Source organism: Populus nigra, chromosome 6, assembly GCF_951802175.1.
Source record: "Populus nigra chromosome 6, ddPopNigr1.1, whole genome shotgun sequence".
NCBI lineage: Eukaryota > Viridiplantae > Streptophyta > Magnoliopsida > Malpighiales > Salicaceae > Populus > Populus nigra.
Window position 1 is genome coordinate 687,038 of NC_084857.1, and position 14,927 is coordinate 701,964.

Sequence of the window (14,927 nt, forward strand, 5' to 3'; positions counted from 1 at the left end):
TCCGGTAATTGAAGGAAATACTACTAAACAAAAAAGGGTAAAAACGAAGATTAATTTAGTTTTAATTATTTTTCCTTTTAAAAACATTAAAATGACAAGAATTTTTTCATTAAATTTTAGTTCTCATTTGTTTGCTAGAAAATAGTTTTTTTTGAAAAGTGATTTCTTTAAAAAGTAGATCTATAAAAAATGAATTATTTTTTTATATTTGATAGTTTCATGAAAAATAAATTGAAAAATATTTTTCAGTATTTGGCTATATTATGAAAAATAAGTTAGAAAATAAATTAATAATATTTTTTTCAAGTTTATTAAAATAATGAGAAACAAATCTTGCAAATTAAAAAGTTGAATTAGAATGAAATTGAAAAAAAAATATAATTTCATAAATTATCTCAAATAAAATAAATAACAATCAAAATAATGGAGATCAAATCTAATAGAAAAAAAATTTGAAAGATGATGAAATTAAAATAATAATAATAATAATTTCATAAATTATTTCAAATAAAATAAGTAACAATAAAAAGAATAAGGACCAAATTTGATAGATAAAAAATTTCAATTAAAATAATAATAAGAAAAAAACAAATAACAATCATAAAAATAAGGACTAGAGTTAATATAAAAATCAAATTCTAGAGGATGAAATTGAAAAAAAAAAGAGATTCAAAATAAAATATATAGCAATTAAAAGTTTGAGGATCAAATTTGTTATAATCAGTAAATAATATGATATTTTTAATTTTTTTATAATTTTTAAAAAGTGTTTTCCATTTAAAATAAAAAGAAAATAATTTCGTGAAAACTAAGTTAATTTTTTTTTCATTAGAAAATATTTTTTCATTCATCAATTTTTTTAAAAATAAATAAATATATAAAAAATTAAAAAATTAATGAGGTTGAGCTGAACTTGATGGTTTCATTGGAAACTTATTTTGTTAGATAACCTTTAGGGTAAATTATGTCCTTTGCCCTTGTCTTCGTAATTAAGACAACAAATGATTATATTCGATAACAGTGAGAAAAGCCTACTAATTAATAAATTCTTACACTATTAATTCCATAACAATAACAAAAGAAAATATAATTAACTTAATCAATATATATATATAACCATTAATTTCTTTTAAAGGAAAAAACTAAATAACTAATCAGATAAAATTTCCAATGGATTGCTTTGATCAACCCCTTCTGCTTTTACAAGTAAAGGAAATAAATCTCTGCTTCTTAATTAAGTTTTGAGAACTTTCACACTTGCTTTTCCAAGAGAGGGATAGAAAGGAAAGGGATATAAAAGAGAGAAAATAAAAGAAATATCTTTTTATTTTAGATAAAGATATTTCTTTATTTTTTACGGGTCCTAAAATTGTTTTTTTCTTTCATTATCCATCTTTTTCTTGAAAAAAAAAATATATTCAAAAAGTAGCCATTGATCACTCGTACTTACTTTCTAGACACCATAATTGTTTTTTTTTTTTTAATTTACCAAGACAACGAATTTTACAAGAACAACAACAACATTCAACTACAAGCTTATTGGTGGAAAAAAAAGCTATGAAACGAGAACTAGAAATCACTTCATAATTTGTGAGCATTACATGCTTTTACCAAAGGTGACGAAATCTTGTCTCGGCAAAGGCACACACTCACTAGTTCTTGTCTTCGATCTCTTTTAATTTGTTTTAAGAGTACTTTCGACGGAATCTTAAGTCTTAACGAAGGACGTACGGTCACTTTTAATTAGGCATCACAAACAACTTGCGAACACTGATTCAAGACTAACACTATCTATCTATCACCCTGGATCAACCCACGTACAATTTGGTTTATATCTCGAGTTGCGGGTCGATTCATTAATTAAATCTAACTTGATCAATTCAAGCTATCATTTATAATTTGATTTATGTTTTAGTTAAGTCAATTAATTCGGATCAATTTTAAAGATATGTTTGAAAATATGGTTACGGTTGCTTTTCGAATTGCTTTTCATACTCAAATATATTAAAATAATATTTTTTTATTTTTAAAAAATTATTTTTGAGATTAACACATAAAAATGATTTAAAACATATATAAAAAATTAATTTTTAACAAAAAAAAATGATTTTTTTTTAAAACACGGGTTGGTCCGCGTTTCCAAGCGAGTTCAAATTACCTTTTATTTTCAATTCATGCTATTTTATTTTCAAGGATTCTCGATTTAATTGGCATGACAAAGAATTCATGACAGAATTCATGAGCAAGGTTAGCGTTATCTCTCATTAGTTTAGTGGGATTCTATCATTAAAGTTATTAAACTTATCTAAAACTATGATAGGATTTAAGATCCGAATTATGGATTGAGCTGGATTAATTTAAAATACTATTATTGTAAGAAGTTTTTTAACAAATGACATTGTTTTGAATTTTTCTTTTTTAAAAAATATCAAACCAATTTTCAGCTTAATTTTAATCAGTTCGCTGGTAGATCAATTCTCTTTCTGTTTAATTAAAATCCTAAGTCAAGTTAGATGATGAAAAGGTTTTTGCCTTTTTGAGAACCAATGTTTGGCTCGGACTCTTACTTTTCCTTTACGTTTACTTCTCCATGAAGCAGAGTTCATGTTTTCCACAAAATATTTCTGTATCTGCAACTATTTTTCTAACCTTTCCGATATACTTTTTGACCTGGCCGAGACAATATAATTAATGTTTCTTAACCAGCGTGCCTTAATTTTGAGCAAGCCCAAAGTATTAATTAATCCTTTGTGATTAATCAGCAGAAGTTCAAGGGCACTAGTATTAATCAATTAATAATTAGTAACCTTTAAACACATGATCCGACGCCTGCCTTGCCAGCTACCACTTTGCTTAAAAGGTCAAACTAAACTTTGAAATTTCAGACTCACCACACAGTCAAGATGGCTGGCAATAGGGATGACCTAAATTGTCATGAAGAAGATGTGGATGGCCTAAATGGGAATGACATTGAACTAGAGAAGCTAAGCCTTGGTCCAGATGGAAGCAAGAAACTTCTTACATGACTTAAGTTTAAGTGAGTCTGGCTACAACACCGGACTCAAGAGCATTGGATATAGGTCTGGCTATAAGGTCGTGTCATAAAAATATGATAATTAAATAGATTAATTAAAAAGAAAAAAACCAATAGGAAGAAAAAAAATCTGAATTAACTGTGTTAACCCTTCAAACCAGGTTAACCCGTCAAACCTGAGATTTGCATCATGAAAGTTTGATAACTAAATAAAAAAAAATTTAACGGGTTTATCAGAATTAACTGGGTTAACTAGGGGTGTTCAAAAAAACTGATTAACCGAAAAAACCAAGAAAACCGAACCGAGATAGAAAACCGATTAAACCGATTTTAAAACCATAAAATTTGGCCGGTTCGGTTCGGTTCCGGTTTGACCACTTAAACCAGTGAACCGAACCGGTAATATAAATACCACAGTAACTCAGTATGCCTAACCCTAATTCAATTCTGAACTGAAAAGCCGCCGCCCACACCAAAAAGCAAAGAGCCAAAGATGATTTATCGTCTTCTCCCTTCCACATCTGTCTCTTCACTGATGCCCTTCCTTCACCTTCAATTTTCATCCTTCCTCTTCTCCCTTCCGTATCTGTCTCGGTGTCTCTTAACTCTCTTCCTTCAATTTGCATCCTTCCTCTTCTCCCTTCTGTATCTCCCGAAGAAAACCTCAGGCTTCTCTCTTCACTTGCAGGCTTGCAGCAGAACAACAAGGCTCCTCCATTGATAAGTGTATCACTGTAAATTTCTAGGCTATGTTTTGGTGTGCGTTAGTCCTGCTCCCTTGCATTTTGTTGGTGTCTTGAAATATGGGTTTAGTTTCAATCTTCTTCAATGTGGTCTAACCATCTTCTATGAACCATGCACTTGCTAGCCTTAGAAATTAAGAGGCATCACTTGTACTTCACTAGTAACATTTGTCTGAATCATGATCTGAATCTTTGATAGCTCCAGCTTATATGAACACAAAGTGACTGTTGTAGTTTTAATTTGGAGATAGAAGTGAAGTTTCGAAATCTGAAGCTTTGAACAACACCACTTTGATCAGTAGGTTTTATTGAATGTAATGCTTCACTTACAAAAATTGCAGAAGTGCAGTTGATTGGAGCTCTGTCTTGTTTGAACCTTGGCATTTTCACTTTTGCTGAAGCAGTAAAGTTTGTTTTTATAAACCGGATTTCATGAAGGGATTAGGTTTCCCGGTTTTTTTCAAAAAAAACCGGATTTAACCGAACCGGACCGGCTCGGTTTGAACCTGTTTCCGGTCCGGTTCGGTTAATATTTCTCCAAAATAGTAAAATTCGGTTCGGTTGGTTTTTTTAGTCTAAACCGAACCGAACCGAACCGTGAACACCCCTAGGGTTAACCTGTCAAGCTTGGGATAAGTGTCATGAAATTCTGATAATTAAATAGAAAGAAATTTAACATTAACGAACTAAACTAAACGAAAATTTTTTTTAAAAAAATCAGGTTAACTCGTGAAACCTGACAACTAAATAAAAAAAATTTAACATTAACAAATTAAATTTAAAAAAAATTCATTGAAAGAAAAAAAAATTAAAAATGAAAAAAAACACTCTTTTTAGTATATGTTATAATATAATATAATATAATAATGATTATAATAATATAATTATAAGGAAAGTTAAAAGACATGGGAAAAATTACAGTACTTTCTTCACGTCTTTTAGAGCATTACTTGATAATGCATAAAGCACTAGAAGCTTATTGGTGAAGGAAAAGTCTAATCTATAGACTTGAAAAAAAAAAAGCTATGAAACGAGAACTAGAAATCACTTCATGATTTTTATCGTTATATGGTCTGAACAAAGACTATATCAGTACTTTTTTTCAGAATTTTTTAAAATGAATTCTGCATTCTTTAGCTTTGCAATTCAAACCAAACACTCATCTTAAGTTCAAGAAGATTTAGATGAACATGCACGCATGACGGGGAAATTGCTTCGATTTAGCAATTGCACGGGAAAATAATAAAAAACCATGCAAGGTAACATATAAAAAATGTATTTCATTATTTCAGATATATATATTTTGAATCCACCTGGGGACACGAACTTTCATGGCTTAAGCAATTGAGTGTTCTCTATCCTCGTGTGGTTGGTTTGAGACTGTGTAAACAGCAAGTAGTTGCACTTCAAAGACAGACAGACAGATATGTATTGGAAACTAGTACGATTAATTTTGAGGCTAAAATTAAACTTGTTAAGAATCATTAATCATGGATTCATCGAAATATATATTGGAAACATCGAAATTAATATTCTCTCTCAAAAAAAATAATACAAAAAATCAACATTCCCATGCTTTGAATTTAGACCTGGGAATCAAGTAATCTTTGTTGAAAATGAAAGTCCCAACAGTGTAATAAAAGCCCGTTACTATTTATTAAATGTTAGCCAGGGAGTGTTTTCAAAAGTTGCAACCTAATTCAATGTATATATATACACCCAAGTAACCCAACCACAAGCACCCCACTACAACATCATCTTAATCCTAATCTCAATCTTGTACATCATCAAAACTCACCACATTAAGGTTAAGATGGCTGAAGGAAAGAGCACAGACAGTAGCCTGAAGCTCAAGTCAGTAAACAACGATGATGACAGTAAGGACAACGAAGAAGATAAGGGAGATTTGCCTGATGATCTTTCACTGGAAAAACTAAGCCTTGAAGTTCCGAAAAAGAAACTCCTCGTCCTTTGCCTTGGCGGGCTGCTATGTCACAGGGTCTGCATTAGACGCGGTTCCGGTAACGTTCAGACAAACCGCCGTCCTGATGCCGCGTATGGAAGCTTTAAAGGTGAATGTTTTAATCAATCTGCAGAGTTTTTTCTTTTTTTGTTCTTACTAGGTATATTCTCTTCTGATCAGTTTACAAGAGGCCATTCTGCGATGATTTTGTGAAATTCTGCTTCGAAAGATTCGAGGTTGGAATCTGGTCTTCTGCTAGAGAGTGAGTAAAAACCTATCTACTTTTCAGTAACCTTTTATGTTGGATGATGTCCTGTCCTAACCATGTTTCTTCCTGCCGTCTGAAACAGATGGTACATGAATGATGCTCTTGATGGTGTTATGAGAGGTTTCAGGTCCAAGCTGTTATTTGCTTGGGTAAGTATGGGTTACCTTTCTTGCTTTATCTTACAATCTTTTTTCAGGGATCATTCCTGTCTTATTAATGATGTCCTTTTTCAGGACCAAGACAGATGTACTGATTCAGGGTTCAAAACCTTGGAGAACAAGAAGAAGCCCATCTTTCTTAAGCAATTTAAGGAGCTCTCTGCTCTTTCATGGTGCAAGGGGCAAGATACTTCTTTGAACACTTTGCTGATTGATAATGACCCCTACAAGTCTCTTCTAAATCCTGTAATAAAACTAACCATCACCTCTTACTTAAATTAAAACAGTTTGTTAATTTGTTGACTTCGATGATTCTGTCCTGCTTGTCCATTTTTGTAGTCCCACACCGCGATTTTTCCTGACGAATACACGGTGGACTGTGCTACTGATTCTGCTTTAGGTAAGTCCTGCTGCGTACCATCTGTTCTTATAGGATTGATCGATATTTATTATTAACCATACTAATTATATAGTTACTGATTCAATTTGGATTAGGTCCTGAGGGTGATCTTCGGGTCTTCTTGGAAGGCCTGGCTGATGCTAAAGATGTTCCATCCTATGTGAAGGACCATCCTTTTGGGAAGCCTGCAATCACTCCCTTGCACCCTGACTGGGATTTTTACTCCAAGATTGTTCGACGCCATAGCAAGGAACCGATCGTGAACTAGCAAGGATAATTTTCAAAGAATAACAATGGAGATGTTTTTATATTTTATATATGCTGTTGCTTATTTTTATGTTGTTTGGTGTTGAACAAACCTACAGTAATTCTGTTGCCTTAATCCATATATGTTTCATATTTTGTTAAAGATTATATATGTTTAATTAATTATAGAATTTGGCAGACCTCCTGTTCGTTCGATGTTTAAATTTTCTTGATCGATCCACTTGTAAATCCTAGCAGTAGCAATTTTTTTCTTAAAAACTTAAACAACATGCATTAAGGACTTTGTTCTGAGATATCCGACAACGTTTTGGGGTTTTCCGGTAATTTGAAGGAAATACTACTAAACAAAAAAGGGTAAAAACGAAGATTAATTTAGTTTTAATTATTTTTCCTTTAAAATCATTAAAATAATAAGAATTCTTTCTGTTTATTTGCTGGAAAATAAATTTTTTTTAAAAAAAACTCTTTTTTAAAAGGAAATTATTTTTGTCTACATAATTAAGACAACAAATGATCATTATATATATTCGATAACAGTGAGAAAAGCCTACTAATTAATAAATTCTTACACTGTTAATTCCATAACATGAATAACAAAAGAAAATATAACTTTATCGATATATAACCATTAATTTATTTAAAAAGAAAAAACTAAATAACTAATCAGATAAAATTTCCAATGGATTGCTTTGATCAACCCCTTCTGCAATTACAAGTAAAGGAAATAAATCTCTGCTTCTTAATTAAGTTTTGAGAACTTTCACACTTGCTTTTCCAAGAGAGGGATAGAAAGGAAAGGGATATAAAAGAGAGAAAATTAAAGAAATATCTTTTTATTTTAGATAAAGATATTTCTTTATTTTTTATGGGTCCTAAAATTGTTTTTTTCTTTCATTATCCATCTTTTTCTTGAAAAAAAAATATATTCAAAAAGTAGCCATTGATCACTCGTACTTACTTTCTAGACACCATAATTGTTTTTTTTTGTTAATTTACCAAGACAACGAATTTTACAAGAACAACAACAACATTCAACTACAAGCTTATTGGTGGAAAAAAAGTTATAATCCATAAAAAGTTAAAACATTCAACATTCAACTAAAAGGCAGGGTTTTTGCCTCTTCGAGAACCAATGTTTGGCTCAGACTCTTACTTTTCCTTTACGTTAACTTCTCCATGAAGCAGAGTTCATGTTTTCCACAAAATATTTCTGTATCTGCAACTATTTTTCTAACCTTTCCAGTATACTTTTTGACCCGGCCGAGACAATATAATTAATGTTTCTTAACCAGCGTGCCTTAATTTTGAGCAAGCCCACAGTATTAATTATTCCTTTGTGATTAATCAGCAGAAGTTCAAGGGCACTAGTATTAACTAATTAATAATTAGTAACCTTCAAACACATGATCCGACGCCTGCCTTGCCAGCTACCACTTTGCTTAAAAGGTCAAACTAAACTTTGAAATTTCAGACTCACCACACAGTCAAGATGGCCGGCAATAGGGATGACCTAAATTGTCATGAAGAAGATGTGGATGGCCTAGATGGGAATGACATTGAACTAGAGAAGCTAAGCCTTGGTCCAGATGGAGGCAAGAAACTTCTTGTACTTGATCTAGCTGGGGTACTGTGTGACAGGGTGTTTCACAAAAACAGGGCCAATATCCCAGATAATCGTCCTCCTGATGCTGCCAGTGGAAGCTTTTTCGGTAAGTTTTCAGGTTACACTACTTTTGCTACCAAGGTTTTTACTTACTCTTGTTTAACGATCGTCTCTCTCAGTTTACAAGAGGCCATTCTGTGAAGAGTTTGTGAGATTTTGCCTTGAAAGGTTTGATGTTGGAATCTGGTCTTCTGCCAGAAGGTTGGTAGAGTTGCATCTTCCCGATTTATGTCTAATTTCCTTGCTAGATGCTATCAATATTATTCAGAAATTCACTCATTTTTCTGCTCTGAACATGAGAAACAGGACCAACTTGGAAACTGCCCTTGATTGTGTGATAGGAGAACTCAAAGGCAGACTCTTATTTGTCTGGGTAGGAAGCCAAATTCGTGCTTATGCAATGAATCTACTGTGTATTAAGATAGCATTTGGTTATCGTTTCGGACGGACAGAAGAGTCTTTGTCTCTATCTCTTATGTATCTGTCGCACCTGTCCCAGAAAACTACAACTCAAGTTGTTCCTTGTTGTCTAATATACGTGCTCACTTTTTAGGACCAAGATAATTGCACTGATTCTGGGTTCAGCACCAAGGAAAACAAGAACAAGCCAATCTTTTTCAAGGAGTTGAAGAAACTATGGGACAACGAGACCTCTAATCTTCCATGGAGAAAAGGGCAATATTCTCCATCAAACACATTACTGATTGATGATAAACCTTACAAGGCACTTCTAAATCCTGTAATAGCCAGAACTTCAAAATCAATTGTTTAAATTGCTCAACTTGATTCAAATCTCATTTATCTGTTTTTCCTTTTAGCCTTGCACGGCAATATTTCCCACCGAATACAAGCCGGACCAACTGGATGATGCTACTTTAGGTCCAAATGGTGAGCTCCGACTGTACTTGGATGGCCTGGCAAGAGCAGCAGATGTCCCTGCATATGTGAAGGAACACCCTTTTGGACAGTCTGCTATAGCAGCTATCCATCCTGACTGGGATTTCTACTCCAACATCATTGACAGTTCCCAGCTTCTGGGAAAGTCATGAACAGATGATTTCTTTTGTGTACTATGGAAATGTTTCCTTATTTGTGCCCACGAAAGTCTAACAAATATTTGAGTTTGTCTATTTTTGTATTTCCTTTTATATAGATTATCAATTAATTATGCTATACTCTCAAGTCTTAAACTCAAATCAGGTTAATTAATTATAAAAAATGATATGAGAAATCCTGGATCAAACCTTAAAACCGTGATTTTAATGACTTTAATCTAGTTATTAGGTAATAAAAAAGGGTTGGTAATCGTTGTATATTTTAAGACCGAATTCAAGCCCGATGGGCCGTGTCATGATTAACGATAATACAAAGCTGATGAACCCAGTTTCAAGGTGGGCTGGACTCAGGCCTATGCTTTGTAAAGTTTATTTATGATAGAATATAGATACGGAGGATGCGATGTTAAATCTGTTATCAACCCTTTCTTTCCCTTTTAATTTTTTTTATTTAATTAAAATTTCCCAGAAACCTCTATGTTTTGTTTTAATCCTTTCTTTTTTCCTGGCTTACAAGTTTTTTATTTATTAATTTAATTAGCATTTACTTATTTATAGTGTTTTTGAGAAATGTATATCAAAAACCATCGCAGGATTAAACAGAGCCCTTAGTTTTATTTTTTCTCTATACTATTTCAAGAATAGAGAACACTCAGCCCTGAATCTTATCACTAAATGATTTCCTTTTCTCGAGTAGCTTGAATATGTTTTTCAGGTTATTTTTCTTATGTGTATAGAATTGATCGAGATTAACATGATGGCTCGATCCAAGATCAACCTGGACGTGGTATCAAACCATAACCACGAGTTATACACACATGCATAGATTAATCATAACTAGCTCAGACTTTTAGTAATGGACAGTGTATGATTCAAGTGATGTGAGGCTACAAGAGATCGTGACCCTTGAATTCTTTTCAAGACCTTCTCAGCAAAGAACATGATGCTGCAGACGCTTTAATCCTGCTGTGCTTTCCATGAACTGTAGGGAAAAGTGTTTTTCCTGTTGTTGATGATAGCAATAACGGTGAAGTGGTCGATTTTCGAAAGCCCACTATGCTAGTTTCTTAGTTGACTTTGATGTTTGATGGGGATGTGGGCCCAGTTTACAAGTGTGTTGCATGCACCATCACCAGTCATAAATAAAGATGATATGATAACCATGTAGTGCGTCGGTCTCTGTTTTTATTTAATTTTGATATAAAAAAAATAATAATAATAGCAATACTAAATTACTTGTGGTTCAAATGAGTTTCTCCTTTGATTCCAAGATGTAACATTTAATCTTGATATGTTTCCCCTTTGGTTTTTTTATTTTTTTATTTTATTTGTTATTTCCTATAAGGAAGTGATCGGTCGTGGCTATCAATCATCATGAAATGCAAGTTCTGCGGTTCTTATAGTTTATAGTTTTTATTCGATTTATTTATATCTAAAAGGGAATGGAAAGGCAAGACAAAAGAGCATGGATCATCAACTTCCATGTCTTGTTTAGGGCCATAAATGCAAACATACGTTTAGATTATACATGCTAGCTAGCACGTATCACATTTATTAGATTCTATGTAGAACTGATTTGAAAAAGGGTCTCAATCTTTGAATTAATCTATGTGTATTTTGATAAATCAATTTTATCAAAACATCATTTTGTTCTCTTGAAAATTTCTTAGAGTTAATCTAATCAAGTTTGAACAAGATTTCGTTGGGTCAATCATTTTACTAAAAATCCAATTGAATTAACTAAGTTTTACCGGGTTAATATTTTATCTTATACAATTTAAAATTTAGTCTAGATTTGATCAGAAATTTCCCAGACTAACCATCATGCGATCAATCTAGATGGGTTCTAGAGTATTTGATTTTTTAAATTAAACAAGTTAGGTTTAACAACAAGTGCTGCAAGGAGCAAGCTAGAGATCAAGAGATTATAGTTTTGAAATCCGGCTTGAACCGGGAGGTCGATTAGGAACCCGGGGCTGAAACCAGGTCGGGTTTAAAAAAAAAGAAAAGACAAAATCAGGTTGGTCCAGCAAAACTCCATCAAAAACCTAGTTGCAACCCGTTAACTTGTTTTTATTAAAATAATATTATTTTAATTTTTTTAAAAAAAAATTAACCTGAAAAACCCAGTTAAAATTGAGGCAACTAGTCAAAATCCAAGACCTAAATTTTAAATCGGGCTATATTTAAAAACTATACCAGAGATGATTCTACGACACCACGAACACGAGTGGTCCAGAGGGCGCTCACCTTTGATTCACTGAACGACAGGGAGCTGTTAAGGTTAAGGTTGTAGTTGTACTTTCCAAGAAGATATTCCTCCACGTTTTCCGAGATGGTTATCTTTTTATCCAGCTGAAAGCAGTTAAAAAGCAGGTTTTGCAAGAATTCTTTTCTTTGGTCTGTCTAGTCTGCCCTCGCGATCACGTTACTCTCCTCCGGAGGAAAGCGCTCGGATGACAACGTGGAGATCTTCCTTAGATGCCCTCAAGAATTGCTTATATTACAGTTTTCTTTAAGTTTTTTTTATTCAAATAATATCATTATAATTCTTTAAAAACATTGTTCAATCCAGGTCGATCTTTTCAACTTGTTACAAACATAACAACAAAGTGTCTGCTAGAAAATGGACAGCCTTGAGAAAACCAAACCAACAACCTTGTTTGATTTCACATTAACTTGATTCTGTTATATATATATATATATATATATATATATATATATATATATATATATATATATATAATTTTTTAGTCTCTTTTCTTGATCTTGACATTTTATTTTTTTGTGATTTAGCGTATTAAAACTTGACACGTGACACAGGAAATAACATAAATGGACGGAAGGGAACGCGACCCAGCAAAAAAACACAAGGAAAAAGCACGGTCCATTAAAAAAAATATACAAAAGCAAAAATCAGATAAAAAAAGAGAGAGAGAGAGAATATAGCAGCAGAACATGTAATTTTTTCTCCTCGTCAAATAACTGATGTGACCTAGATTAAAATAGCCTTGTTTTTTAGGCCAAGGTGCATAAAATAATGGCAAGAATTTAGATTAAAATTTTTTATTAAAATTTAATATGGTTTGTATGTTTTGAATTGTTTTGATGTGTTAAAATTAAAAATATTTTTAAAAATTAAAAAAATATGATTAATATATATTTTAATATAAAAAATTATTTAAAAAACAACCGTATTTTATTTAGATAAAAAAATACATGTTATATTCTTCAAGAATTTAGACAGTAGCTTTTTATTTATTTATTTATTTCTGACCGCAATCTTTTATTTATTTATTTATTTCTGGCCACAATCTAGACAATGATGGCTTGCTTACGTGTCTAATATTAGGCTGCATTGCCCTCTGCAAGACCTAATTCCACTATAGACAAACTCATAATATCATTCAATAAAGTTTTTTTTTTGTTGTTTTTTTTCAAAAAAAAGGAAAAAGGGAAAGAAACCAGGTGCGTGCGTTAGGTCAGAGCCTACCGCAGATAAAACTCTATACTTGTATACCTAACCCGAAACTCAAAAATAAATACAAAGATTTAAAATCTAAAATATTCACATCTAACTTTATATCAAATAATTATAAATTATAGCATTTAAATTTATATAATAAATATTTAAAATTCAATCAGATTAAGTTTGAATTGGGTAAAGCTTGAGTAGTTAATTCAGTATATTCTTGCTTGCTTAATATTCTGTTTGTTTTTGTGTTTTAAAAGTATTCTGAAAAAATTTAAATTTTATTTATTTTGCTTTAATTAATATTTTTTGGTGTTTTTATAATATTTTTATGAATTGATATCAAAAATAATTTTTAAAAAATAATAAAAATATTATTTTAATAGATTTTCAAATAAAAAATACTATAAAAAATAACCATAAACACACTTCTAAACATTCTATGAATACTCTCGATGCCTTATCCCACGTTCACCTCCTGATTAGCCATGAAAGGTTGGTAAGAAAAATAATAATAAAAATAAAAATTCAAAAAGCAATTTAAATAGGTTTAACACGGTGTTGTGTTCAGGCAAATTATATAAATAATTGGGGTAATTTTTAATCAATTAATTTATTTTCCTAATCTGGGAAACCCTATCATAAGCGGGTAAACAATCACTAATCCTAAGAATCTTGCTGGCTAATGCTTGTTAACCATCGTTTTTATATATATATATATATCAGAGAATTAATTTACACCATTTTTAACATATAATAAATAAAAAAAGAAAAAAGAGTTTGACCTTTGAGGTTTTGCTTTTGTTAGTGGCCACACAAATTTAGAGGGGAGAAGGACACATAATTGACAAACACTAAAGTGTTATCAAGATGATCACATCAGGGAGAATTAAGCAGAATATATATTAATTTAAGATTAGATCACTGATCATCCGTCGTGATCAAATGGGAAACGAACACTCTTCTGATCATTTTTTATTCACTTTCTTCCCATAAGAAAAATACAGGAAAACAAAACAAAACTGATTATGCAGGAATACCTCCGGTAAAGGGCATCGTTCAATTATTTTTTTCGCGTGTTTGGAAGTATAATTATAATTGTTTTTTAAAGTGTTTTTTATTTAAAAATATATTTAAATAATATTTTTTATTTTTTAAAAATTATTTTTAATATTAGCACATGAAAATTATCTGAAAATATAAAATAAATATTAATTTAAAGTAAAAAAATAAAAATATTAATTTTTTTAAAAAATATTTTTAAAATATAAAAATAAACATGATTAATAGAGAATAAATAGACACTATGCAATGGTTAATTACGATTTAATTCTTAAACTTGAAACCTTGAATATACGAATGGCACGATTGTAGTGGGGACACACCATGCAAAAATGACAAAAAAAAAAAAAATGCTATCAAATTTACTAATTCACAGATTTCGTTCATATTTTGCTGCCCAAAATTGTTTTTTTTTTGTTTGTGAGTCGCGTTGGACTCTAACATCCTTGCATGGGTGGCTATATCACGAGACCTTAACAACAAATAATAATAATAATAAATAGAAAAATAAAAAAGAAAAGCTATTCTTTTTAATAGAAAAAAAAACATAATAATAAGAATTAAAAATAAATTATTTTTTTTAAAATTCATAATAACATATTTTTTAACACAAACTTGATATATGTAAGGCAAGGTTATTTTGGATTTATTTAGAAGTGATGTAGATATTGTTTTTTAAAATATTTTTTATTTAAAAATATATTAAAATAATATTTTTTTTATTTTTTAAAATTCATTTTGATAATAATATATTAAAATAAATAAATAATATTTAAAAAATAAATAAATAATTTTTTTTAATAACACGATAGTAACATCAAGACGTTAGTTCTGAGGTTTAT

At 30.9% G+C, this 14,927-nt stretch overlaps 2 protein-coding genes across 3 annotated transcripts; both read left to right on the forward strand.

Moving 5' to 3' along the window:
* Positions 1-5,488: 5,488 nt before the first annotated feature.
* On the forward strand, positions 5,489-7,012 carry LOC133696859 (uncharacterized). The gene is made up of 6 exons (XM_062119145.1): positions 5,489-5,849; positions 5,921-6,002; positions 6,091-6,157; positions 6,242-6,412; positions 6,506-6,566; positions 6,662-7,012. The coding sequence occupies exons 1-6, from the start codon at positions 5,591-5,593 to the stop codon at positions 6,832-6,834; spliced, it is 813 nt and encodes a 270-aa protein (XP_061975129.1). The 5' UTR covers positions 5,489-5,590; the 3' UTR covers positions 6,835-7,012.
* Positions 7,013-8,010: 998 nt separating this feature from the next.
* LOC133696845 (uncharacterized) lies at positions 8,011-9,662 on the forward strand. Of its 2 annotated transcripts, none has more exons than XM_062119127.1 (5): positions 8,011-8,542; positions 8,616-8,697; positions 8,803-8,869; positions 9,050-9,220; positions 9,315-9,662. In XM_062119127.1, the coding sequence occupies exons 1-5, from the start codon at positions 8,323-8,325 to the stop codon at positions 9,543-9,545; spliced, it is 771 nt and encodes a 256-aa protein (XP_061975111.1). In that variant the 5' UTR covers positions 8,011-8,322; the 3' UTR covers positions 9,546-9,662. The 2 variants fall into 2 exon arrangements, with proteins under 2 accessions (XP_061975111.1, XP_061975110.1); XM_062119126.1 differs by having other exon boundaries at positions 8,029-8,542; positions 9,050-9,235.
* Positions 9,663-14,927: the final 5,265 nt, after the last annotated feature.

Bases quoted from the DNA above. Each gene is read 5' to 3' on its own strand.
- LOC133696845 (XM_062119126.1), top strand. From the start codon at position 8,323: ATGGCCGGCAATAGGGATGACCTAAATTGTCATGAAGAAGATGTGGAT. The intron at 8,698-8,802 runs GTTGGTAGAGTT...CATGAGAAACAG, and splicing joins ATCTGGTCTTCTGCCAGAAG to GACCAACTTGGAAACTGCCC. The intron at 8,870-9,049 runs GTAGGAAGCCAA...CTCACTTTTTAG, and splicing joins GCAGACTCTTATTTGTCTGG to GACCAAGATAATTGCACTGA.
- LOC133696859 (XM_062119145.1), top strand. From the start codon at position 5,591: ATGGCTGAAGGAAAGAGCACAGACAGTAGCCTGAAGCTCAAGTCAGTA. The intron at 6,413-6,505 runs GTAATAAAACTA...CCATTTTTGTAG, and splicing joins ACAAGTCTCTTCTAAATCCT to TCCCACACCGCGATTTTTCC. The intron at 6,567-6,661 runs GTAAGTCCTGCT...AATTTGGATTAG, and splicing joins TGCTACTGATTCTGCTTTAG to GTCCTGAGGGTGATCTTCGG.